Source organism: Hemiscyllium ocellatum, chromosome 1, assembly GCF_020745735.1.
Source record: "Hemiscyllium ocellatum isolate sHemOce1 chromosome 1, sHemOce1.pat.X.cur, whole genome shotgun sequence".
Taxonomy (NCBI): Eukaryota; Metazoa; Chordata; class Chondrichthyes; order Orectolobiformes; family Hemiscylliidae; genus Hemiscyllium; species Hemiscyllium ocellatum.
In genome coordinates, this window is record NC_083401.1 from 142,386,402 (window position 1) to 142,412,761 (window position 26,360).

The 26,360-nt window shown below is 40.9% G+C and overlaps 1 protein-coding gene across 1 annotated transcript in view; it reads right to left on the bottom strand.

Annotated features, from left to right (window-relative positions):
- ank2b (ankyrin 2b, neuronal) overlaps positions 1–26,360 on the bottom strand; it is a 399,789-nt gene that overhangs the window by 233,778 nt on the left and 139,651 nt on the right. The window contains exon 5 of the mRNA XM_060826565.1: positions 2,345–2,443. Within this exon, the coding sequence (XP_060682548.1) occupies positions 2,345–2,443 (99 nt within the window). The remainder of the gene's footprint in view (positions 1–2,344; positions 2,444–26,360) is intronic.

Consider the following 26,360-nt stretch of genomic DNA (forward strand, 5'->3'; position numbering starts at 1 on the left):
CTAAGGGCAAGTACAGATGGTGCCTGCAGGTTCCAGTCTCGAGGGTATCTGTAACAGAATCAGGATTTTACAGAACAGAAGGAAGCAAATTAGCCAATTTCACCAGCAGTATCTCTTTGAAGCATCAACTCACAAAGTCCCATTTCCCTGCACTTTTTCCATACCCTTTTGAACATCCTTTTTTCTCTTAAAATATAATTGATTTGAGAGAATTGTGAATTCACATCCAAAACAGTTCCAAGCAATACTTTCCATGTCTTAGGAACCTTTGTGCAAAATATTCTGAATCTCAGCTTTCATTGTGATGAGGATGTGCTAAATTTATGCCATATAATGAACAATTTGTTGGGTTTGTTTTGTCAAAGTTTTCTGTACTGTTTTCCTTTGCATCAGGTCTAATTTTAAGCTTCTGTGATCTAGTGAAATGGGCTCCACTTTCTCACAGCTCATTTAAGGTAGTAAACCTCCTTCCTACCTTCCCCGGTTCCAAGCTCCGCCCGTACCTTTGACAGGGAAAATTAGAACATCCATCCTTAAATGCACCAAATTACCTGGATATCCTTTGTTTTTGAGCATGCGCAAATTAGAAAAATACAAGTTAAATATTTAGATCTTACGTTACATATAAAGTTTTGAATTGCTGCACTGTTTCAGAGGCCACTCGCAAATTCATTGGAGAAAGACCTCAGCTGCTCAGAATTTTAGATGTGCTGTTTCATTAGGAAAAGAAGGGGATTGACGGTAAAATTAAAACATTCCATTTCTTTTCATTTATGAAGTCGGATCAAAATCCCTGCCCTTCTCCCATTAAATTTAAATATTATACAATAACTTGTTAGCCACAGTTTCTGGTTTTTGTGCCTTGAGGGAATCTACAGCTTGTGTAAATTATGTCAAATTTCTTTAAAGATTATCTGTTGCTTATATACTTCATGCTGGATTCAGTTAAGTTATGCATTTTGGTTAATGCAGTATGTGAATTTTTTAAGCAAAATTGAGGCCTTCTCTTTTTCCTATTTTTACTTTGTTGATGCATGATTATGACTTTCTAATATTTAAGCATTACAGCAATTGCAATACCTTAAAGACTTAGACATTAGTCCACAGCAAACATTAACCTGTCTATCTTGCTACATGAAAATGAGATTAAATAACTAATAGGTTCAGTGGTCCAAGAGGACTGACCACAAGTCACATTTGGGAAAACACTGTCAATTTTTCATATGAATGACTGGTACTCTCAACTGAAATTTACATGAAATGATTTATTTCATTGAACAAAACTCATTGAATTTCATACCCTGAAGGGTTTTAGGGGCTGCTTTATGTGAGATAATTGAACTCTTGCCTTCATAAATTAAATTTCTCTTTTTACAAAACACGAGGAAATGAATGACAAGAAAAACAGTTTATTTTTTGATTTCATTTTTTCTCTTCTGCTCTTAGTCATCTTTCCTATTAAAAAGAGATAAAATGTTTAACATGTGTCTAAGAAACAGCTCAAAGCTATTCACCAGAACCACCAATTACTAGAGCAATAACTATTGTCAGCAATGTTCATTTATAATATACTTGTAATACAGAAAGGGTGCGGAAAATATGGGAATGATTACAGGAAGGAGGGGATTAAATTTCATTGACAAAAACATTGCAGATGCCGGAAAGCAGGTCAAAAACAGAAATAGCTGGATAAGCTTATCATGTCTGGCAGCATCTGTAGGGAAACACCAGAGTTAACATTTCATGCCCAGTGACGCTTTTCAGAATGGATGGTAGCTCGGAAAAGGCTTGTATTTATGCAGAAATTACATGAATATATTGACAATGCTGAGACTTTTCTCCTTGGAGAAGAAATGTTTTGACATTCATTTAAAATCGTGAGGATTTCAACAGAATAAAGAGAAATTGTTCTCACTGGCAAACAGATAAACAACCAGTGGATGAAGAATTAAAAAGTGTTTAGTAAACTAGCTGAAACTGACGAGGGGGGAAAAAAAACTTTGTGTCACGCATCAATTCATCAAAATCTGGATAGTACTATCTGAAAGGTTGGTGCTAATAGATTCAGTTTTGGCTTTTAAAGGTGAGTTGGAAAGACACCAGAAGGGAAATTTTCAAAGGGCTATACAGAAAGGGCATCAATAAATCAAGGAACATCATTAATGTCATTATTATTTTGACAGAAAATTCTATACACATTGAAGTTAACATTTTTGTGAACCATTACTAATAAAAGCCATCAATGACTAGGAGGGAATGCTTCCAACATTTTAATGTTCATATTGGTAACAGTCTAATGGTCATTTCTTATTCTGCCATTAATCGTCAGTGCAGAGTACTGTACCTCAGTGGCTGTGCTCTGGTTAGCTCCAATCTCCAGAAGGAATCTCACAACTTCAATATGATTTTCCTGCGCAGCCATATAGAGTGGAGTGAATCCATTCTGAAAAATAAATTGAAATTATTAAAGCATTTAGAATTAAATACCAGTCAACAAGAAATATATGCCTGAATACGTCAGCATTATCACTGAATGATGCAAACCATGACAGAAAAGGTTTAAAAGTGTATCTACTTAAAAAGCATGGACAGTTCACAGAAATTTTTTTTTTGGAGTATTTATCTCATCTCCTTACCTTTGACTTTTTTTTAAAACACACTAGCTTAGATGTTTCAATTTGTTTGTAATACAGGTGTTATTTTAAAAAGTTGACCTCAACATGAGCTGAAAATTCTGGCTCAATGGTCTGGAAGAGCTGCCTAATCTGTTACCAATTATCTGGGAAAATGTGGCTACAGTCGAATATAATTTATCTGATCTTTGCTCCTCGGTAACAAAGTGCAGAAGATTAATTGGATGTAACACAAAGAAATGTGGGCAGGGAGAAATGCATATTCCAGGTAGAGGGACAGAAATGACATCCTCACTTGGAAGTAATAAAAAAAACTTGAAAGCTGATAATATACGAGAACACAATATTAGTACTTCAAACCCCTGCAATTTTTTTTTCTAAAATCAACTGTAGTTAGCTAATTCTGCAATTGGTTAGATGGTTTTCCCTCCTGGAAATCAGACAATCGAGAGTTATATTACTTAAAGAAAATGAGAAGTTGCATTAAATTAAAATGGTGTTTCTCACAGCATAACCTTTCCCCTTGCGAAACCATCACATTCTAATCTAAGGAACTGATCTCTAAGTTGTAATCAACCTGAAGCAGGATATGAAAATGCATTTCCAATTAGCAATTAGTTACTGGAGTGAATTACTGTTATCTAACAAGACTTCATCATATCTGTGATTATTCAAAATGTAATAACCAAATTCTCAAGTCTCTTTAGCTGGGTTAGTTAACTGGGCTGTTTAAAATGGTCACAATGCTGGAAGGATACATTATAAATTTAATATGTGACATATTTTGTCAAAGCTATGCAACAAAGACATTTGAGAAAAGAAAACCAGGAATCAAAGAAAATTTATTTGCTTTTTCTTAAAAACAGAGTAGAAGTTTCATTCAGTATTTAACAAAAACCATAACTATTATAACAATGATCAAATGTGGTAAAAACTCTCATCGTCAAGGTGAGATGAGTCATTAGATCCAGTGTTAGACGAGCTAGGCTGTCTTTGGGTACCTTTCTTCCTAATGTGTTTATTGAAGGGCAAAATTTGGAGATTTTATTGTCTATTTAGATTGAGAAGCAGAATCTCAAGAGGAGTTCTGCACTATTTGGCATAATTAAATTATACACTAATTTTATGGTTAGTATTACAATAATGTTAAAATTAATAGCATATTAAAATTAGCAATAATATTACATTATCCCACCAGTATGTAGTAATAACCAATAGGACATTGTGTGCATTCAATCGACCTGTAACATTAAGGCTGTAAGCAGGACTTCCCCTCAGCATCAGGCTCCTCCAGGAAGTAGAAACCCATACCATGTGGGGAACAATCATTCTCATGTGCGTTTCTCCTGAACTTAGTCAACTAGTATCCAGAGGGAGATTTACCAGCCAGTTAAGGATAATGGAGGTGAACCTGGAGAACCCAAAACAAGGAAGTAGAAGCAAGATCCCAAGACAAGTAAGATATGACAATGGTTTTGAAACCTAAAAAAACTTTTGAAAAAGCCTTTTGCAACAGGGTCACCACTACTCCTCCACAAGTGATCTGCAGCTACAGCTGAATCCAGGTAGACAGTCAGGGAACATCTCTAAACCTGGCTGGAATAAGAGGTCTTGGTCTGCTCTCATACTGCCACCTCCAGGTAGCTTTCCTATACCACACTGCCTGCAGGCACATGAAGGGCTGCAGGAAAAGATCTTCAAGGGCTTCACCTGGCAACCCTCCTCTTATAGATTGAAAGTTCTGCCATTTCTGCCATCCTGCTTCTGGGAAAATTGTCCAGGAATGGAATGGAGCCAGGAAACTGGCTCACGAACCGGTAGCATGAATTTCTGCTTCCAAACAAATCCTTGTCCATCCCATCAGGAGCCTACATCCTCTGTTTTGCTTTACACAGATACTATTATCTGAACACTGCCTCTAGTAGTTGGAGCATTTTATTTTTCACCTCACAATATAGTGAAATAGCACTGATTCAGTCTGAGGTTGGGAGAATCTTCTCAGAGTCAGTTGCCTAAAGATGTAAGTGCCAATATTTATTAAACAGTGTGGAGGAGATACATACACTGTCCACTGAAGAACAATATATTATGCTCTGACTGGGGGATTATTCATAAGTTTTTGAGTTCTGATTTGCTGATAAACAACTTTACGTATTTCCAAATCTCAAACTAACAGCATTGCACCTCTCCCACTCCCACTCACAAAGCACCAATTTCCATTCTTGTACTTGTGCTTGTATTTACCTCAGTATGCTTAAAGGGAGTACAATTATGAATCAGAAACATTTTCATCCACAATTGGAGTACAATCTATACTGCAATATTAGAGAAGTACAGCAGATAACCGAAAACTAAAAACAAACCTCACCATGACTGGGTCATCCTTGGACACAGAGATTCCTGGCTATATTCTCAATAGACATTTAGATTTGGTCAGATGCCTCTACATATATAGTGCAAAGAGGAAATACAATGGGCGAGAAGAATAAGGAGAAAGGTAGGAGTGAATCATCAGAATTTTTTTTACCTGTTTCACTCTTCATAGAATCCCTACAGTGTACATCAGGTCCACACCGACCCTCTGAAGAGCATCCCACCCAGACCCACCACATGCCCTATCTCTGTAAACTTTCATTTCCCATGGGAATCCATGTAACCTGCATACCCCTGAACACTTTGGGCAATTTAGCATGGCCAATCCATTCAACCGGCATATCTTTGGACTGTGGGAGGAAACCGGAGCACCCAGAGGAAACCCATGCAGGCACGAAGAGGATGTATAAACTCCACACACACAGTTGCCTGAGGCTGAAATTGAACCTGGGTCCCTGGTGCTGTAAGGCAGCAGCGTTAACCACTGAGCCACCATGCCATCCTAATTAATTGCCTTGAACGCTATTTAATAATATTTATGTCTTGTTCCACAACAGGAGAGTTGTCGCCACATCACGTGGTCACCATATAATAAGAATTAGATTAGATTAGATTTCCTACAGTGTGGAAACAGGCCCTTTGGCCCAACAAGTCTACACTGACCCTCCGAACAGTAACCCACCCAGACCCATTCCCCTACCCTATATTTACCCATGACTCATCCACCTAACATTATGGGCAATTTAACATGGCCAATTCACCTGACCTGCACATCTTTGGACCGTGGGAGGAAACCGGAGCACCCAGAGGTAACCCACGCAGACACGGGGAGAATGTGCAAACTCCACACAGTCGCCCAAGGCTAGAATCGAACCTGGGACCCTGGCGCTGTGAGGCAGCAGTGCTAACCACTGAGGCACCGTGCCACACAACAGAAACAAAAAACATCATGGGGGTGGGGGAAGTGTCGAGAGATGTTGTGGACTATGCTGGATAATGACAGATCCATGACATCCTGTTTCTAAGAGGTGCAAGGAGTCAAAATCAAGCCAGAATGAAAGTAAGGTTTGTGCTTTAATACCTGAACACAAAGGAGAAGGTTATTTTCACACTCTCTAAGGCTGACAGACCAAAGACAGGTGCCGCTACGCCAAGCCGAGGGAAAAAATGTTTTTGGGTTAATCAACAAATGGAATGCTGGTGAGGATGGAACTCCTGTTCCTCGCAACAAAGCTTGCATTGGAAAATTGAAGACCAAGGGTACCCAGTGTGTGCCTTGCTTATGCAAATCCATATAAATATATTCAGAAGTTTGAGTGAAGGAAACTGTTTCAAAAGGCACTGGAAGCTTCAACTTGGTGAAACAGAGAGAAGAGAGCTCACTGAATTAGCAGGTGCTTGGGGCATTAGATAGAAGGCTAGACATCTGCTGACAATGTACCATAACTATACAATGTAGCGTGAGCCTTTTGAATTTGTTTATAAGTCACTGGGGATAGCTTTGCTGTAGTGCGTTGCTGACTGAGTAGTTTTATTTGATATTGTCATGCCTTTATTACAGTAAAAATTCTTAAAACTGGTTTGTTTGGTCTAATAACGTTAGTCATAAAATATATGGCAGAATCTTATAGGAACCTGAAAGATGTGGGATGTGGTGAAATTTGTAGCAGAATCATGAGATGTCTGGTGAGGTCTCTCCCAACACTGGGAACAGTTCTTCACATGTGCAGTCAAGTGCTTGTCTGCATGTGATGTTTCTCTATGAGACAAATACAAGCAACCAGTCTCCAGTGCCCATTGGGGACAGTGTAGTTGCAGCTTGGAGAGGGTATTAGAAAGAATGAAGCCAAGGAGACATTAACGTGTGGTTTGGTTGTTCAACTAAGGTGAGACAATCATGTTGTATGTGTGAGGGATCAGCAGTAGTGCCAGGTATGTACTGTGAGCAGCAAGGGTTAGTGCCTGCTGTGCCTCGAAGCTGCTGGTGAGGGGTAATACCAATGCTTGACTAGGTACATGGTAGTCTTTTATAGTTGTTGTGGATGCAAGGTCTTTGGGTGGATATCTGCTAGGCACAGAGTTGTCCTGAGAAAGGAGCTTGGCAAAATGGGGATCAAAGGAGATGAAAGGGGTGTCTAGGGTAGTGCAGATAGTAAAATAAGGAGAGTTTGATAAGATGCAACAAGGCATCTTTCTGGGTTCACTGCAAAAAAACCTCCAAAAGTCTCAACTCAATTAGCACTTAAAAAAATACAAGGTTCAGCCAATGTGTCTACTTTCATTGTACCTATAATGAAGGAAACACAGCAAATCCCCGCTAGTCAACAACAAATGCATTTGCTATATCAATTGGTCCAACTTAACAAAAAAAATTATAAAATTTCTTCTTAAAAAAGTATCTTAATTATCAAATTGTTAATTGGATAAAACAGACATTAAAGTAGGATGTTATTAATATGAAATTCATACATACAAAACGCAATGGCAACCCTACTACATTCACTAGGTCAGAGGCTGATCTCTTTATTAACATGGCAGAGGCTAACACCTATATCAGTAGCGTACATTACAGAAGCCTATTTTTCATCACAGATTTTGTCTGTGGTTCAGCTTACTCCTCCAAACGTGGACCCTAAAAGGGTGCCTCCAAACCATTCCAGCAAGCCACCATGGTCCACCTGCCAACTGACAGACAAGTGCACAGTGGCCCCCAGCCCTGGGAAACCCATGCTTAGCCCTGTCTTTGGTAGGAATAGCACATGCTCCATTGTGAGGCCTTTCAGGTATATTCCTCCAGATTTAGAGTGGGTACTGACTGAAAGCGTTGTTGATTTTTGCCCCCACTTTGTAAAATATGGACTAACAGATTTTATTCTCTCTGATTTATAAGGTTGCCATGATAATATCTTTAAGAAATTCTTTAAAATGTGCTTACTTTCTTTTCATATTACATTCATAATTTGTTCTGTAATTGGCGAGTACATTGCCGTTATAACTGCAGGTGGTGTGCTAAACATCAAACCGCACCTTTCCCAAGTCGTCACAAATGTCAAAATGTGATGAAACCACTGAAGGGCTGAACCTAATTTACCTGTCTAATTTAGGTTAAAAGAATATTCACAACCATTTTTTAATCATTTGACAAGAAAATAACTATTTATTGTAACCAAACAGTTTTTATCTAATAGCAAAAAAGTACACCAGATGAATTGTTAATCTACAACGGTACAACTTAAACAAGAACAGTTAAAGGACAGGACTTCTAACTTATGTGACCTGAACTTTACCCCTTTTAAAAAAAACTTACACATGTACAAAGGAAAATACAAACAACAAATAGTTGTTAGAGGAGAAAGAGGAACACAGTCCTTTATTAGCAATCTATAATCACAAATTAGATGGACTGGTTCCACAGTCCTTTTCCTTTCTTCACTTTAGTTCACTGATTGCTTGGTTGGACCAAGGGGCTTTAGTATATTTTTTTTCTCTCTGCAACTCTTTTGACAGAGAGGGCAATTTATCAAAGCAAAGAAAAAGAGAGAGAGATGCTGCGCTTCTACCTTTTTCTGTTATTATGCTCTATCTCCACCCAAATGGGTCAGTGTTAAACTATAGTTGGCCACCAGTCAGAAGTTGATACTTTGGTAAGCTTTCCTGAACCCATCACTGGTGCCATTTGAAAAACCATTCAAATGACTGTTTGGGCAGAATTACTCTGAACAGGGGCTATCAATTTGTCTGGATCTCTCCCCTCTGCTGTGATATCCATTGTGTATGCAACTTACAGTGTGCTCCACCAAATTGTTTTTAAAACTGGAAACACATTCTTACACGATTTCCTTGGTTTAAAGCAGTATCTTTTCCCCCACTGTCCAAAAAAGTAAAAGTAGTCATTGCATTTTGATAAAAATGCATAATGAAACTTAGAAATAATACTTTCTAAGTCATATAACGGCAGCGTTTAACAAAAATAAAATTCATTTTGAAATAAAAGCCTGTTAGTTACAAGCTGGTACATTTTATTAAAAAGAGGAATAGCGTCTCCAGCATTGAGGACAAATTATACAGCGATGATGGAGTTATTGATTAATCATTGAGATAAATTTTTACCAACACTCTGTAACAAGACTAAAGTAACAGCAACTGCCCACAAAATTATAGAATCTCTTCAGTTCAGAAGCAGGCTATTGGATCCACATTGACCCTCCAAAGAGCATTCCAACCTGACCCATCCCTCCTAACCTCTCTGTCTCAATGTCAACAAAACTGATCATTTACTTCAAAAAGAAAGGAGGAGAACATACCCCCATCTACATCCACAAAAGTGAGATTGGTGGGATAGAGAGCATCAGGTTCTTCTGAGTGACGATAACCAAAAACCTGTCCTGGATTTCCCACATAGACGCAACGGTCAAGGAGGCACAACAAATCCCTTTCTTTCTCAAGTGGTTCAGGAGATTTGGCATGTACATTAGGACCCTCACCTACTTCTGCAGGTGCACCATTGAAAGGATACTGTCCGGATGCATAATGGCTTGATGTGGCAACTGTTCTGCCCAGAACTGTAAGAAACTACAGAAGGTTATGTGCAGAGCCCAGACCATCATAGAAGCCAATCTTCCATCCATGGACTCCATTTACACAACTCACTGCCAACATCAAAGACCAAACCCACCCCAGTAATGATCTCTGACAACCTCTTTTGTCTTGGATGTAGGTTTGCTCACTGAGCTGAAAGGTTCATTTCCAGACATTTTGTTACCTTACTAGGTAACATCTTCAGTGGGCCTCATGCAAAGCAATGCTGAAAATTCCTGCTTTCTATTTATATGTTTGGGTTTCTTTGGGTTGGTGATGTCATTTCTGGTGGTGAAGTTATTTCTTGTGAAGTCACTTTCTGTTCCTTTTCTCAGGGGGTGGTAAGTGGGGTCTAACTCGATGTGTTTGTTGATAGAGTTCCAGTTGGAATGCCATGCTTCTAGGAATTGTCGTGCTTGACTTGGTTTGCCTTGTCCTAGGATGGATGTGTTGTCCCAGCTGAAGTGGTATCCTTCCTCATCCATATGTGAGGATACTAGTGAGAGAGGGTCATGTCTTTTCATGGCTAGTTGGTTCGTGTTAGCGTCATGGTAGCCCACAAATTCACCAATACACTAAAACAGCAGCTCATGAACTTGAGAGACCCAATACAGACAATGAACAAAACTAATGTCATTACAAAAAAACCACGCAAGGACTGTAACAAACACTACATTGGACAAACAGGTAGAAAACTAGTCACCAGGATACATGAACAACAACTAGCCACAAAAAAACATGACCCCCTCTCACTAGTATCCTCACATATAGATGAGGAAAGACACCACTTTGACTGGGACAACACATCCATCCTTGGACGAGGCAAACAAAGACATGCACGAGAATTCCTAGAAGCATGACATTCCAACCGGAACTCTATCAACAAACACATCGAGTTAGACCCCATCCACCACTCCCTGAGAAAAGTAACAGGAAGCGACTTCATCACAGGAAATAACATCACCACAGGAAATGATATCATCAACCCAAAGAAACCCAAACATATAAATAGAAAGCAGAAATTTTCAGCATTGCTTTGCAGGAGGCTCACTGAAGATGTTACCTAGTAAAGTAACGAAACACATGAAAATGAACCTTTCGGCTCAGTGAGCAAACCTATATCCAAAATCTCGACCTGAGCTACAAATCTTCTCAAAACCTCTTTCATCAAGCACAAGATATAGAGGCCTGAACATACGTACCAGCAGGTTCACGACAGCTTCTTCGCAGACATTTTTAGACTGAAGAATGGACTCTCTTGTCTCAAATAATGCTGATCTTGTCTAGCACATGCCCTATGAAATGTAACCTTTATGCCTCTGTTCAAGTCTTTTCGGTATGTACATCTTTACTTACTGTGATTTTCTTGTACAATATTAACCCTACATTTCCCATGGCCAATCCAACAGCCTGCATATCTTTAGACAGTGGGAGGAAACTGAAGCATTTGGAGGAAACCCACGCAGACACGGGGAGAATGTGCAAACTCCACACAGACAGTCACCTCAGGCTGGAATCGAATCCAGATCCCTGGTGCTGTGAGGCAGCAAAGCTAACCACTGAGCTACTGTGTCACCCATGGTGGAAAACTTTGGGAATACAAGCCCAAAGTCACCTGTTAATCCCAAGTGTGTTTCAATTGCTGCAGGTCAAGCTTCAAATTGTTAATATGCTTGTAGCCCAAAATAATATTTTAACAGAAATAGACTTAATTTGTAATTCAATATGTCAATATTAACATGTTGCATTGTTGTTCCAGGAAGCTTGCTTTATAGGTTAACCAATAATTTTGAGAAATATTAAGCTGAATGGGTTTGGAAGCAGGAGGGGTAGTGACACACAGGAGGTAGTATTTAAGAGGGCAGCCTGAAGGTTTATTACTAGTGTCAGGATCCTCACTGAGGCAGTCGCTCATTAGACAGCTAACTAAAGGCCATTTCCCAGCTTCAGCAGCATTTTACCAGTGGTTGCAGACAACAATATCATGTAGGTAAATTTGGTGGTGTGCCAATATGTTCCTGTGGGATTGGAGGCAGTTCTCCTTTATGGCTGTTCCATGATTAATGACCTGCTGATAGAAGGTGTAAACACCTCTCCCCTCAATCATCAAGAGGCCACAGAATTGTACAGAGAACCCATCCCATCATTGAGGGAACCTCAGTACACTGCTACTCTCTCCACTTTTCTGAAGCTTCTGCGGTCGCCACTTATTTTGTTGGCACTCATCAACCAGCCGTCTGATTGGTCCAGCACTATTGAATGGCAGGAGTGATCCTGAAAATGGCCTTTATTCAAAATAACAACTGAACAAGCTTCCACAGTATAGCAATAGCAAGAACACCCAGGAGATGTTTCAATGAACTAATAAAATAGGGAAATCACAGCATTATGTTTTCTTTTAAAGAATAACACATGGGTGATGCTTTGAAGGAAAAATAAATTGAAACATTAGCTCATGCAGTACTAAAGCCTGAATGCAGGGGATACATACAAATTACATCACTGTGATCTGCAGCAATATTAGATCTCATGAAATACAGGGAGAACTAGCTATTTGGATACAGAACTGACTCAAAAGGTAGAAGACAGAGGGTGGTGGTGGAGGGTTGTTTTTCAGATTGGAGGCCTGTGACCAATGGAGTGCCACAAGGATCGGTGCAGGGCCCTCTATTGTTTGTCATTTACATAAATGATTTGGATGCAAGCATAAGAGTAAATTTGCAGGTGACACCAAAATTGGAGGTGTAGTGGACAGCGAAGAGGGTTACCTCAGATTACACCAGGATCTGGACTAGATGGGCCAACAAGCTGAGAAGTGGCAGATGGAGTTTAATTCATATAAATGCTAGGTGATGCATTTTGGGAAAGCAAATCTTAGCAGGATTTATACACTTAGTGGTAAGGTCCGAGGGAGTGTTGCTGAACAAACCTTGGAGTGCAAGTTCATAGCTCCTTGAAAGTGGAGTCGATAGGAGATAGGATAGTGAAGGCGGCGTTTGGTATGCTTTCCTTTATTGGTCAGAGTACTGAGTACAGGAGTTGGGAGATCATGTTGCGACTGTACAGGACATTGGTTAGGCCACTGTTGGAATATTGCGTGCAATTCTGCTCTCCTTCCTATTGGAAAGATGTTGTGAAACTTGAAAGGGTTTAGAAAAGATTTACAAGGATGTTGGCAGGGTTGGAGGATTTGAGTTACAGGGAGTGGCTTAACAGGCTGGGCTGTTTTCCCTGGAGCGTCAGAGGCTGAAGGGTGACCTTATAGAGGTTTATAAAATTATGAGGGGCACAGATATGATAAATGGACAAAGTCTTTTCCCTGGGTTCAGGGAGTACAGAAATAGAGGGCATAGGTTTAGGGTGAGAGGGGAAAGATATAAAAGAGACCTAAGGGGCAACCTTTTCATGCAGAGGGTGGTATGTGTATGGAATGAGCTGCAGAAGACGTGGTGGAGCATGGTACAATTGCAACATTTAAGAGGCATTTGGATGGGTATATGAATGGGAAGGGTTTGGAGGGATATGGGCCAGGTGCTGGCAGGTGGGTCTAGACCTAATGAAGGGCTTTTGCCCGAAACGTCGATTTCGCTGCACTTTGAATGCTGCCTGAACTGCTGTGCTCTTCCAGCACCACTGATCCTGGATTGGGATATCTGGTTGGACCGAAGGGTCTGTTTCCATGCTGTACATCTCTATGACTCTAATTGTTACTTGCACAAGAAAGAACATGAACATAAAACAATATGTTATAATTCAATGTTGAAAAAATGTGTTCTTTGTAAATAGTTCTTGTGGACCCCTGAAATGTTCAATTACAAAAATTGAAATCAGGTCTCATCAAATGAAGTCCTAGTTCCAAAGCAGAATATTTTACATAAGTAGAATATGCTGTGCTCGTCAAACACAAAAGTTCATCACTGATTGGTACAAATGCACAGATTATGAGCAGAAGTAGGCCATTCTATCCATTGAGCCTAATCCACTATTTAGAAACGTGGTGATCTGATTGAGGCCACCACTTCTCATTCTCGCTTATTCCCAATAACCTTTAACTGTCTTGTTAGTTAAGAATCTATTTCTACCTCATAATAAACACAATGATTTGGCCTCCACCATTCTCTGGGGAAGACAGCTCCAAAGACCCACCACCCTCAAAGAAAACATGTCTCCTTATCTGTTTCTTAAATGTGAGATTATTTATTTTTAAACTATGTCCTCCAATTCTAGTCCAACCCACAAGACTGCACTGACCAGTCCCTTCAGATTTTACATACTTTTCAGTTAGATCACTTTTCATTCTTCTAAACTCCAATGGGTACAGTTCCAACCAATTCATCCTTTCCTCCCCTCAGCCCAGGTATCAGTTGGTGAGGTGAACCTTACCTGAAATGCTTCTAACACATTTGTAAGTTTTTTTTTAAAATCAGGAGACCAAAATTGTATGTAATACTCCATGTAGTCTGATCATGTGGTACACTTGTCGAAAAATATCCCTACTTTTATATTTCAATGCACTTGCAATAAATGGCAACCATCCCGGTGTCTTCCAAATAACCTGCTTTACCTTCATACTAGATTCTTGTAATTCATGTACCAGGGTACCCAGATCTCTCTGTACCCGTGAATTTTGCAATCTCACTTTACTTGAAATAATGCGCTGTTTTTCTAATCTTCCTGCCAAAGTGAACAAGTTCACAGTTTTCCATGTTAAGCTTTATTGAAGTGTTTTGTTAATTATGCTTAATAACAGTAAACCCTCACAAGGTAAATATTATGTGCTCATGTGCTATTTTCCAGATGCAATGTTGGGCTATTACAGCGGCACAATCACCCAAAATGTTTGGCTGTTTGTCCAAGATAAGTGAAAGCCAAGTTTTCATCCAGACACTGCCAGATGCATTTAAGGGTGGCAAGGTTTGAATAGCCTCAAAGAGGACATGACCACTGAGTTAGGCCATTCAATGTAACAATGTAAAGACCACTGGCCAAGCAGTGAAGCAACTTTTAACTACTGCTTTCCTATTTCTGACCTATAAGATGGCAATGCTTTGGACACTATAAACTGACTGATACAATTGAAATGCATTCAGCAGTGAATAGCCTAACTAGTGGTTCTTAAAAGGTCAGCCTGGTGGCCACTTCATAAAAGCACCTCAGATCTCCAAAGAGATCAAATGAGCGGAACAACATTTCACAGGATCTTACGCATAGTGTGCTGATCGGCTTATTTTCTCAGTCTTTACGAAGTAGGTGAGTTAATCACCCTTTTACTGATCTGACAGTAAATTTCATCAGACAGACACTAGATGCTCATGAGCCAGATGATTTGCATACTTTTCAACTAGTACTTTGTCTGATTTTCAATCATGGAATGGAAGACCCACAATTAATAACCATCCCATACATTATATTATCCAATAGTAATGGTTTTGGAATGCTTGAACTGATAATGAGGGAGCAATCTAAGGAGATGCATTGCAATAATTAGATGCAGTGCAGCAAGACAATCAGAAACAAATTTCTAATTTCGAAGAAGGTTGGATTGAACAATGAAATAGCAAATTCCATTATTGCTGTAAATCAATGTGCTCTTTGATGAGTAGCACATTGACTTTTTAAGACACAAAATGAATAAGTAAACTGAAGAAATGCATATTCCATCTCCCAATGTCCCAGAAACCTGCTGCTGTAATTAATTATGGGGACAGGGGACTTTCAAATGTGGTCCAGAATGTGTGCATAAGTTTTGTTGAGTGGCTTTATTGGAAGCTGATGCTGAGATTATTTGTCGCAGGAAACAACTTTCAGATCAGAAACAAGAACCCCACTGGTCCATTCCTGCTTTCCGGTCAGCATGGACGAGTTAGGTCAAGGGGTCTGTTTCTGTCCTGTAAATCTCTATGACTCTTCAACTCTAAGAGAAAATCTGAAGTGTGTTTATAGAGTGGCCACTAACAGGGCCATTAATAACCACTGGTTGAACTGCTAACTGTGTAATTCAGGCAAAGTAAGCTGGTCAATTGTAAGGCAAGATGGTAGCAGACAAAGATGCACTAGCTGGAGCTCCTCTACTCTGCCAGTCCCTTTTCTTTCTTTTTCTCTTTCTATTTTCTGATGTTCTGTGTGTTTTTTTCAACTAATGCCTTGAACTTACCCAGGGATGATTGGAGGAGCTGGTGAGCCCCAGTGGTGGAACAGAGGCCAGCGGGGGAGGGGAGGTCCCGGAGCAGAGGCCAGCGCAGGGAGGGGGGGGTCCCGGAGCAGAGGCCAGCGCAGGGAGGGGGGGTCCCGGAGCAGAGGCCAGCGCAGGGAGGGGGGTCCCGGAGCAGAGGCCAGCGCAGGGAGGGGGGGGTCCCGGAGCAAAGGCCAGTGCGGGGAGGGGAGTTCCCGGGGGAAAAAAACTTACCTTGAAACAGCCGACAGCTGCAAATGTGTTGCTGGTCAAAGCACAGCAGGCCAGGCAGCATCTCAGGAATAGAGAATTCGACGTTTCGAGCATAAGCCCTTCATCAGGAATAAGAGAGAGAGCGCCAAGCAGGCTAAGATAAAAGGTAGGGAGGAGGAACTAGGGGGAGGGGCGATGGAGGTGGGATAGGTGGAAGGAGGTCAAGGTGAGGGTGATAGGCCGGAGTGGGGTGGGGGCGGAGAGGTCAGGAAGGAGATTGCAGGTTAGGAGGGCGGTGCTGAGTTAGAGGAAACCGACTGAGACAAGGTGGGGGGAGGGGAAATGAGGAAGCTGGAGAAATCTGAATTCATACCTTGTGGTTGGAGGGTTCCCAGGCGGAAGATGAGGCACTCCTCCTCCAGCCGTCGTGTAGTTGTGTTCTGCCGGTGGAGGAGTCCAAGGACCTGCATGTCCTCGGTGGAGTGGGAGGGAGAGTTAAAGTGTTGAGCCACGGGGTGATTGGGTTGGTTGGTTCGGGCGGCCCGGAGGTGTTCTCTGAAGCGTTCAGCAAGTAAGCGGCCCGTCTCCCCAACATAGAGGAGGCCACATCGGGTGCAGCGGATGCAATAGATGATGTGTGTGGAGGTACAGGTGAACTTGTGGCGGATATGGAAGGATCCCTTGGGGCCTTGGAGGGAAGTGAGTGTGGAGGTGTGGGCGCAAGTTTTACATTTCCTGCGGTTGCAGGGGAAGGTGCCGGGGGTGGAGGTTGGGTTGGTGGGGGGTGTGGATCTGACGAGGGAGTCACGAAGGGAGTGGTCCTTGCGGAACGCTGATAGGGGAGGGGAGGGAAATATATCCTTGGTGGTGGGGTCCGTTTGGAGGTGGCGGAAATGGCGGCGGATGATACGTTGTATGCGGAGGTTGGTGGGGTGGTAGGTGAGAACCAGTGGGGTTCTGTCTTGGTGGCGGTTGGAGGAGCGGGGCTCAAGGGCGGAGGAGCGGGAAGTGGAGGAGATGCGGTGGAGGGCATCGTCGATCACGTCTGGGGGGAATCTGCGGTCCTTGAAGAAGGAGGCCATCTGGGCTGTGCGGTGTTGGAATTGTACCTCCACACACATCATCTATTGCATCTGCTGCACCCGATGTGGCCTCCTCTATATTGGGGAGACGGGCCGCTTACTTGCTGAACGCTTCAGAGAACACCTCCGGGCCGCCCGAACCAACCAACCCAATCACCCCGTGGCTCAACACTTTAACTCTCCCTCCCACTCCACCGAGGACTCCTCCACCGGCAGAACACAACTACACGACGGCTGGAGGAGGAGCGCCTCATCTTCCGCCTGGGAACCCTCCAACCACAAGGTATGAATTCAGATTTCTCCAGTTTCCTCATCTCCCCTCCCCCCACCTTGTCTCAGTCGGTTTCCTCTAACTCAGCACCGCCCTCCTAATCTGCAATCCTCTTCCTGACCTCTCCGCCCCCACCCCACTCCGGCCTATCACCCTCACCTTGACCTCCTTCCACCTATCCCACCTCCATCACCCCTCCCCCTAGTCCCTTCTCCCTACCTTTTATCTTAGCCTGCTTGGCTCTCTCTCTCTTATTCCTGATGAAGGGCTTATGCTCGAAACGTCGAATTCTCTATTCCTGAGATGCTGCCTGGCCTGCTGTGCTTTGACCAGCAACACATTTGCAGCTGTGATCTCCAGCATCTGCAGACCTCATTTTTTACTTGAAACAGCCGACAGTCAGTATGGAGCGGACTGGAGGTTTTGTGTGTAGAGGGGATGGTTTTTGGACTGGGTCTGGTGTAGCCAGTCAGACTATGTCTGGAAGCTCCTGCACTAAACTGATGCAATGTAATGTTTACCTGTAATTTAGTTATCTAACTGTAATATCCATCCTTTTAACTATTTCTTATTTCTAACTTGTTCTGTGAATCACTGTAAAGCGAAGCAATCACTTTTCTTTTTTATTCCTCTTTTTGTAACTGAGGTTTATACGATAAGGCACCATAAGAAGTGACATTGCAAAACTTTTCACTGTACTTAAGTAGACATGACAATAAAAGGATATTCTAATTCTAATTCAATAATGGCCAGACTCCCCACAGGACATTCCTTTAATTGTTTGCGTTATAAATCAGAACCAAGTGGGCTAGAGTTGAAAATTGCCAGTGTTCTGAATCAGGAAAAGAAATAAATTCACCAACCTAGCTTATTGGGCCAGTCTTTCCGAGGAGTGGCTATAATAGTAAGATTGCCATTCTGCTCCTACTTTTTCATTGTTAAGAAACAGCTGTGCACATTTCTTGCAGGTGATTCCGATTACAAATCCTGTAGAAATGCAGATCCTCAGGTCCTGAGGAAAAGGGTGGGTTTTGGACCCTGGGAGAAAAAGATTGTCGGGTCCTGGGGAGAGAAGTGGCCAATATTGGGACCCAAGCAGGGAGCTGGCTGGGAGTGTTGTCAGATGCCAAGGGAGAGGTGGAGTAGGTGTTGTCAGATTCCGAAGGGAAGGAGGAGAGTGTCAGGTCTTGGTGACAGGAGACAATGTTGGGGGTGGGGTTTGGGTGGGTGTTATCAGGTAAGGGCCCAGAGTTGCAAGAGTTTGGGGGAGGTGCGGTATGATAGAAGGTGTGTTTAGTTATGTGGTCAGTTTAATAGTTACCCAAACGTCAGACTAGGACTTTAATTGTCTGCTGTTTCCTGGGTAGCTGTTTACGTAATTGCAGGAGAATTTGCCAAATTCTCATATTTAAGTGGATGCTTTCAGAGGGTTCCAGGCAGACGGGCATGGCCCAGAGGAATCTTCAATTCCTTCCGAGTCTGCTAGGTTGGGGATTCTACAGGGTCCCAATGCACTACTCTCACCTACGCTGCAGAAAGGATAATCTGATCATCAGGAAATTCAGCCCATTGTTTTGAAACACAAACCTTAAGTGTAGGAATATTTAGATTATTCAATGTGTATCACTTTTCTGCACACGGAACATAAGAAGAGTCAGAGGAATGTGGCGTAACACTCAATGGTACCTTGATGGATTTCATAACATTCATTAGTTTGTTACGCTCTTCAGTTAGGCACAGAAACTTTCAGCAGCAGTGACAGGTTTCACTGCATTCTTATCTTGCCTTTCAACATAAAAAGAGAACAAAATGGTAAGGAACATATAAGTAAGAGAGATCTTTGGGCTGGATGTCTGCTACCAAGGCAGGGAGCTCGAGTCGGGCATTTCTCAAGTTGGAAAATCTCCATAGGAGATCCAAACATGGACTTTAAAGGAAATGTATGTACAGCTTCTTTGGAAGCAACTTCTGATGTATTCTGGAGAAATTACAAAAAATAAATTGTCCACCAGATGGTGTGTATTGCATATCAGCTCTTTCCCCTGAGAATGAGTTTTTGATGCCACATCATGACCAAAATGGCAACAGCCCAAAGAAGGGGACCAGTGCTCCTGCAGTCTGTATTTGACAGAGGCAATGTTAGGACACTGTCATGCCAAGCTGTAAGTACAGAAACAAAGTGTACTCCTTATGCCCATCAGGGTATAAGAAGAGCAGGGAACTGGCTTTCTGGGTGGCACAGTGGCTCAGTTGTTAACACTGCTGCCTCACAACACCAGGGACCTGAATTGAATTCCACCCTCCGCTGACAGTCTGTGTCTGCCTGCATTTCCTCCAAGCGCTCCAGTTTCCTCTCTCAGTCCAAAGATGTGCAAGTTAGATGGATTGGTCATGTTACATTGCCCATCATGTCCAGGGATATACAGGCTAGATAGATTACCCATGCGTAATGCAGGATTACAGGAATAGGATAGAGAAGATTGGTCTGTGTGACATGATGGGCCAAATGGCCTGCTTCCACACTGTAGGGATTCTATGGTTCTATTCTATGACTTGTGAATCATGAAATATAGTTACCTGTATATGGAAAACTGTAATTGGGTAAACAGTACTGAATAAAGCCTCCATCACTAAATTTAACAGACTAACAGCAATACATGCCGGAAAACAAAGCTATTACTAATTCAACAGGTCATAAATTTTAAATAAGCTCAGTTAATGCAAGAGGCAGCTAAATAGTGCTCAAAGTCATCGCATCAAAATTTTACAGAGACAGTTTAACTCTTTCTGGATTGATAGTTAATGTACACGTTTTAAAATTTACAGAGGATACAAATTCCTTTCAGGATTGAGCATCCAGACCAGTTGAACTTTACCTGTAATCGATCAACAAAAATATAAACGAAATGCAATCTACAAGTAAATTAGATATGCACACAGATTTATATTAAATAGGCAACCAATCTACTATGCATAATTTGTTTAATTTGTGCAGCAAATGATATAGGTTATTACTCAAGGCATGCTTTGCTTCATTAGCAAACTTGCTGGAGGCCTTCTCAGTAATGATGCTCATGAAAGCTGTAGTTCTGACACAGCTGCTGGCTGTACAGGATTTCCACTCACCACACTGACAGGGTGATGCAAGAGCAAGATGCAAAAAGCAGCACATTAAAGCACAGTCATTGTTTGGGTACAAGCCTTGCGGCAACTCTCTCTTCTGGGTCTTCAGTAGAAAGGTTTCAGACACAATAAAGAAACAAAGATAACAAAAATAACATGACTGAACTAAAGATGAGAGACAAAAACAGAAATTGCTGGAGGAACTCAGCAGGTCCGGCTGCATCTGTGAAGAGAAAAACTGATAACATTAAAAGTCAGGTGGCCCTTCTCCACAGATGCTGCCAGACCTGAGTTCCTCCAGCAATTTCTGTTTTTGATTCATATTTCCAGCATCCACAGTTCTTGTATTATTAAGGATGGGAAATATTGGTTTGGATTTTCAATGTGTTTGCTAACGTAGGAGACCTTTAAAATAGTAGAGTGGGAGTCAGTTCTGGAAACCCCAGCCTTATTCGCATTTCTACTGAGTTTAGCCATTGGTTGATAAACGATATGGGAAGCCCTCCCACATGTAGTTCTGCAATAATGCAAGTTTCACTAATGCGAATTCGCTGTAATGCGATTGATGAATTGAGGACACTGTTTCTAAAGTGTGTGTTGCCTACAACACAATTACATCGCCAACTCTTCTAAAGTGTGATTTTTCTATAACACAGGGTTGTGCACGAATGCAACCATTGCATTATAGAAGAACCACCTGTATTCCTATCATTGCTGGTTCCATTGTGGGCTGAGCAGTCCAAAACCTTGCCTGTCTCCACCTTGCAACTGCCTCATCCCCTCCCCCGCCCAACCCCTAACCGCTGTCATTTCTGTACATGTAGGCTTCTTAAAGAATATTTGGCTCACAACCTCTCAAATGAGAGATGAATCAGGGGAAAACCATAGTCGCAAGTGTGAAAGAAATTAAATGGACCCCTGGTTTTGAAATTTCCTCACTGAAAAGATTTTTTTTAAAATACAAAAGAAAACATCCATTCTCTGATTTTCAATTGTTAGAGACTGCAATCTAACGTGGATGTGTTTCACTGCAGTGTTTGGCATAGCATGCTGTCTTGCAAAAGTAAATTGACCACTATGTTTCACAGCATGGTATAAGTGGTGACATGCATTAAAGTCCTTTCATTGGGAAAAATTCTAGTGAATACTTAAAACTTAAAGAAACACAGAGAAAGTGAAGATCTAATATGATTTAAATGTCCACAGCTCTTTGAAAGTGAAAGTGAAATAAGCCTTCAGCAGTTGTCACTTTGAGAAAAACAACATAAATCTGTCACTTGAATATTTAATGTGTTGAAGCACAATGTTTTGAATATAGGCTAACAGGCAACTGGGTGTCACTGAAAAATAAAGGCATTGTTTTTGCAATTTCAACAGATTCTCCTGTCTAAGAAATGAAATTGCTTGATTTGACACTTGCAGCCATTTTGAATGCTTGGGTGAGATTCAAAAGGTACACAATATTTATCTCAGGAGGAGGCTGCATGGAGATTTGAATTGATAGTTTCAAGATGTTATAAAGGGATTAGCTGACATTGATGTGGGCAGTGACATAAATGTCTGTTTGCTTAAAAAAAAACGTGCGATGGGGAGGTGCCTGTGTTTGACTGGCATGGACAAAGTTGAAAATTACGCAACCCCAGGTACAAGGTTTTGGAGTGCTGCTCCTTCATCAGCTATCTGATGGAGGAAGAGCACTCTGAAAGCTAGTACTTGCAAATAAATCTGTTGGACTATAACCTGGTATTGTGCGATTTTTAACTGTAAAAAAGACTGAGCACTGGTTCACTAATATCCTTTAGGGGAGGAAACTGTCATCCTTAGCTGGTCTGGACTACATGTGACTCCAGACCACAGCAATGTGGTTGACTCTGAACAATAATCGACAGGTAATAAATGCTGGCCTAGCCAGTGACACCCTCATCCCATAAATAAATTAAAAATAAACTTGAGGGAATTTAACTTCATTTTGGAATGGCCTTTCTTTGAACCCATTTTTCTCTCAATATGGTGTATTTAATTAGATTGTTACATTGAAAATCAAATCATTTCTTTTTCAAAATGGAGGATAAATAATAATGCATAGAAAAGGCAAAAGGGTTCTGAATGCAGCATGTTACAGGAGTTCTGAAGTGGCAGGAACTGAAACAGGTGTGGGTTAAACATGAAGGTTGAATCTGACTATTATTATGAATATTAGACCTAACTGAGGCAGGTCGTCTAACCTGTTCCTGACTCCATTATATTTCACCTCAATAACGCATGTGGGACTTTCTACATTGAGGTAGGTCAGCTGAGGCAGAAAATTTCCTGACTCAACCTGCCCATTTCATCAGCAAAGTTTATGTTTGGATAACGTCAACTCATACCAATCTAAACAGAACCAATATGTTCAGTTTCACTGCCAATTATTCATGTTTAAGCACACGACATCAAAAGGTCTGTATTTAAGTTTGAATTGATTCTCACCATCCTTTCGTGCTGATCACTGACACATAAATCGAAGAACTGGGATTGAAAATACAATTATTGTGCAAGTTCATCTACATTGTGGGATTTTCAGTCAATTTTGCACCATCGTAGGGTCTATAATTTTCACAAACACCCACTATTGTGACAATTTGTGATCACTCAGTTAAATTACGCTAGAAGGATCAAGGTCCCAGACTAATACATTTTTTTGCAGTATTGATACACAGATTAAAATGTTAGATCAAGAAATATAATTCCACAGAGAAAAATTTAAGTAGTATAAACACCAGTGGTGACTCTTCTTGGAGGGTGGACTGTATACTAAAACGATTTTAATGATATTAAGTGGTTAATGCCAGCAGAGTGAGGTCTGTGTATGTGAGTGTGTGTGTGTGCAAGAGAGAGAGAGAGAGAGAGAATGAGAGTGTGTGTGTGTGTGTGTGTGAAAAAGAGAGAGAGAGTGAGAGAGACACAAACAGAGAGAGAGAGAGCGCGCGTGTGTGTTTTTGTGTGTGTGTGAGAGAGAGACAGAAAGGTCGAGGTGGTAAGAGAAGCAAGTGAAAAAAGTGGCATTAACAACACATTAATTAGACAAGAAATTTGATGAAGTCTGCAACTGTCCACATTATAAGGGAACGGATGATTTTTAATGATGCCACTTGCATTCCATTTGCACTTCTGAGCAGACCTGATCCTTGATTCAGCCAGGCATCCATGTATACTCAGACACAGACTGATCTGGACTGAGGAATTTCAATGTTCTTGTGTCAAAATCCTCTGACACGTACGGACATATTTGGGAGCTGTGCCTGCCCCAGGCCACATGTTAATTTGAGTGAGAAAGATTCCAAACAGAGATCTGACATTCCTAAGCCTGAGACATCCTTGTGCAGTCAGACCTCAGGCAACTGACATCTCAGATACATCTTGAAGCTTCCCAGTATATTGCACAGATGCTAACCAGTAGACAATTCCCTTTACTCTATGCATACTTTGGACACTTGCAAGTCAATTGTTTCTTCTCGATGACTGGAATATATCATTTGAGGCTTTTAAGCTGGTACAAATCAATATGGCAGCTATGCACTGTACTTCCTTTCCAATTTTACCCAACTATTTGATATCTGCATGGGTTTGGCTGTGCAGTTTTGAATAGTTTCACACATGCATTGTTTTTTTTAATTTCATTTATTTCCATCTGGATGCTGGGAGAATTGCCAACGTTACAGCCTTGTTCAAAAAGCCTGTAAGCCTAACCTCAACAATGACACGTCAGTTAATTTAACTTTTTAATGAGGAAACTTTCAGAAATCATTATTCAGGATATAATTAATAGCCACCAAGGAGAAAGGTGGGATGATTAGGAACAGTCATCACAGATTTCCAGATAGGAAATTGTGTATAACCAACTTGGAGTTTTCTGAAGAGGTAACAGAAAGGGTAGATGAGGATATTGCTTATGACACAGTATACTCAGGTTTCCAGAAGGCATTTGAGAGAGTCGTTCACAACAGACTTGAAATGAAAGATGTCGGTGATGGTATATTAGGGACAGTAGCAATGTGAATACAAAATTAGCTGAATGACAGAAAACAGAAAGAGTTTTGGCCAATGGATTATTTTTGGGCTGGAAGAAGGTTTGTAGTGGGGTTTCTCAGGGAACCTTGCTTTTCCTCATATACATTACTGATGTGGATCTTGGTATGCTGGGAACAATTTCCAAGATTGCAGACAACATTAAACTTGGAAGATTTGCAAGCTGGGAGGAGGATAGTTGGAAACTCAAAAGGATATGACTAGTCAAAACAGAGAGGTTTGAGGTGATGCACTTTGGCCAGAAGAACACTGAAAGAGAATAAAAAATAGCAGAATTTTGAAGGGGGTGCAGAAGCACAGAGACCTGACGTATATGTGCATTGATCTGATAAGAATTTATAAAATGAAATTGGATAAATACTTCAAAAGAAACTAAAAGTGCAACAATAAGGAAAGCAAATGAGTAATTGAGCAAAACAAAAACAGAAATTACTGGAAAACTCAGCAGCACTGGCAGAGAGAAAGCAGAGATAATGTGATCCTTTTTCAGTACTACCATTGCTTTGTCTCCAAATGCAGTCCTGATTTATCATTGTCTGTTACTTTTAATCTTCACTTCAGACCCGCTCTGACTTCTCTGTCCTTGGCCTCCTGCCCCATTTTAATTGAATCAACAGAAGCTCAAATAACAATTACTCATCTTTTGATCAGACACTTTACAATTTCCTGTGCTCAATATAGAGGTAAGTAATTTCAATTCATATCCTGTATCTACTTTTGACACAGCAGTTGTTGACAAGAATACCAACATTTCTCATTTCCGCTTGCTCCAGATTCATCTTTTGTTTCCCTACTTATTCCATTACACACCTTTTTATTTTACTGTTATAATGTTGGTAGTTAATCTCTATCACCTTTCACCTTATCTTGGACCTTCCTTTTGTCCTTTCCAGCCACCTCCCTGCCTTCTGTCTCCACCACCCTTTCTCTGTTTTGATACTTGCTTAAAATTCTTTATATCTTTAAAGAATTTTTCACTTTGAATGTGCTTGCCCATGGAGGTGTGAATTGGATCATGAACTTGAGGCTGGGTTCTTTCAGTTAGCAATGTACAAAAAAAGTGGACTGAAGCCAGATGCAAGAGTCCTGACCCTATTTCTAACAGATCAAACTTTTGCCAGTAGAGGATCATTAGGGAAACTATAATTTCATGACTGACATATTTTAGCTATAACCACACAATCAAAACATGTATTATTGAAATCATAACCATATTTTTAAATATTTTTCTCATTTCTGATTTAGAACTGAGAGTTGAAGTTGAGAATTTAATTTTGAAAAGTGGCTTGTTTTTAAAAAAGAGAGAAACAAAAGACTAGCTGTTGGAAACTGGCTTGGAAAGACTTTGCAGTTAAATTACTCGAAGAACATTGTAGATTATTCAGCACCAAGATGTTGTTATGCTCAGTGCATTGGCAGTTGATTGGATGGTGAATTGGCCAATCAAGGAGGGTCAGTGGTAGCCAACCAATTAAAGCAAACGTTGAAAAGGGTACAGAAAGAAAAAATGAACTGGCTGTGATTGGGTTTTTGACACAAGGCAATTTTCTTTGGAAGCTATTGGACTGGGCTGGGATTTTAGTTTTGCTCTCTCTAGTTTTGGGCTTGTATGTGTCAGAGCCAGATGCGAAGTATTCTGTTTGATTCAGTGGGGTACTATGAAGATATAGGAACATTGGAATGCAAGCAAGGCTACATAGTCCCTCAAATCTGTTTCACCATTCAATGAGGTTAAGGCTGATTTGCAACCTAACTTTAGATGTCTATCTATGTCTCACACCCCCGAATTCTGTCGGTTAACAAAAATCTATCAATTGCAGATTTTATATTAAAATTGTCCTTGAATT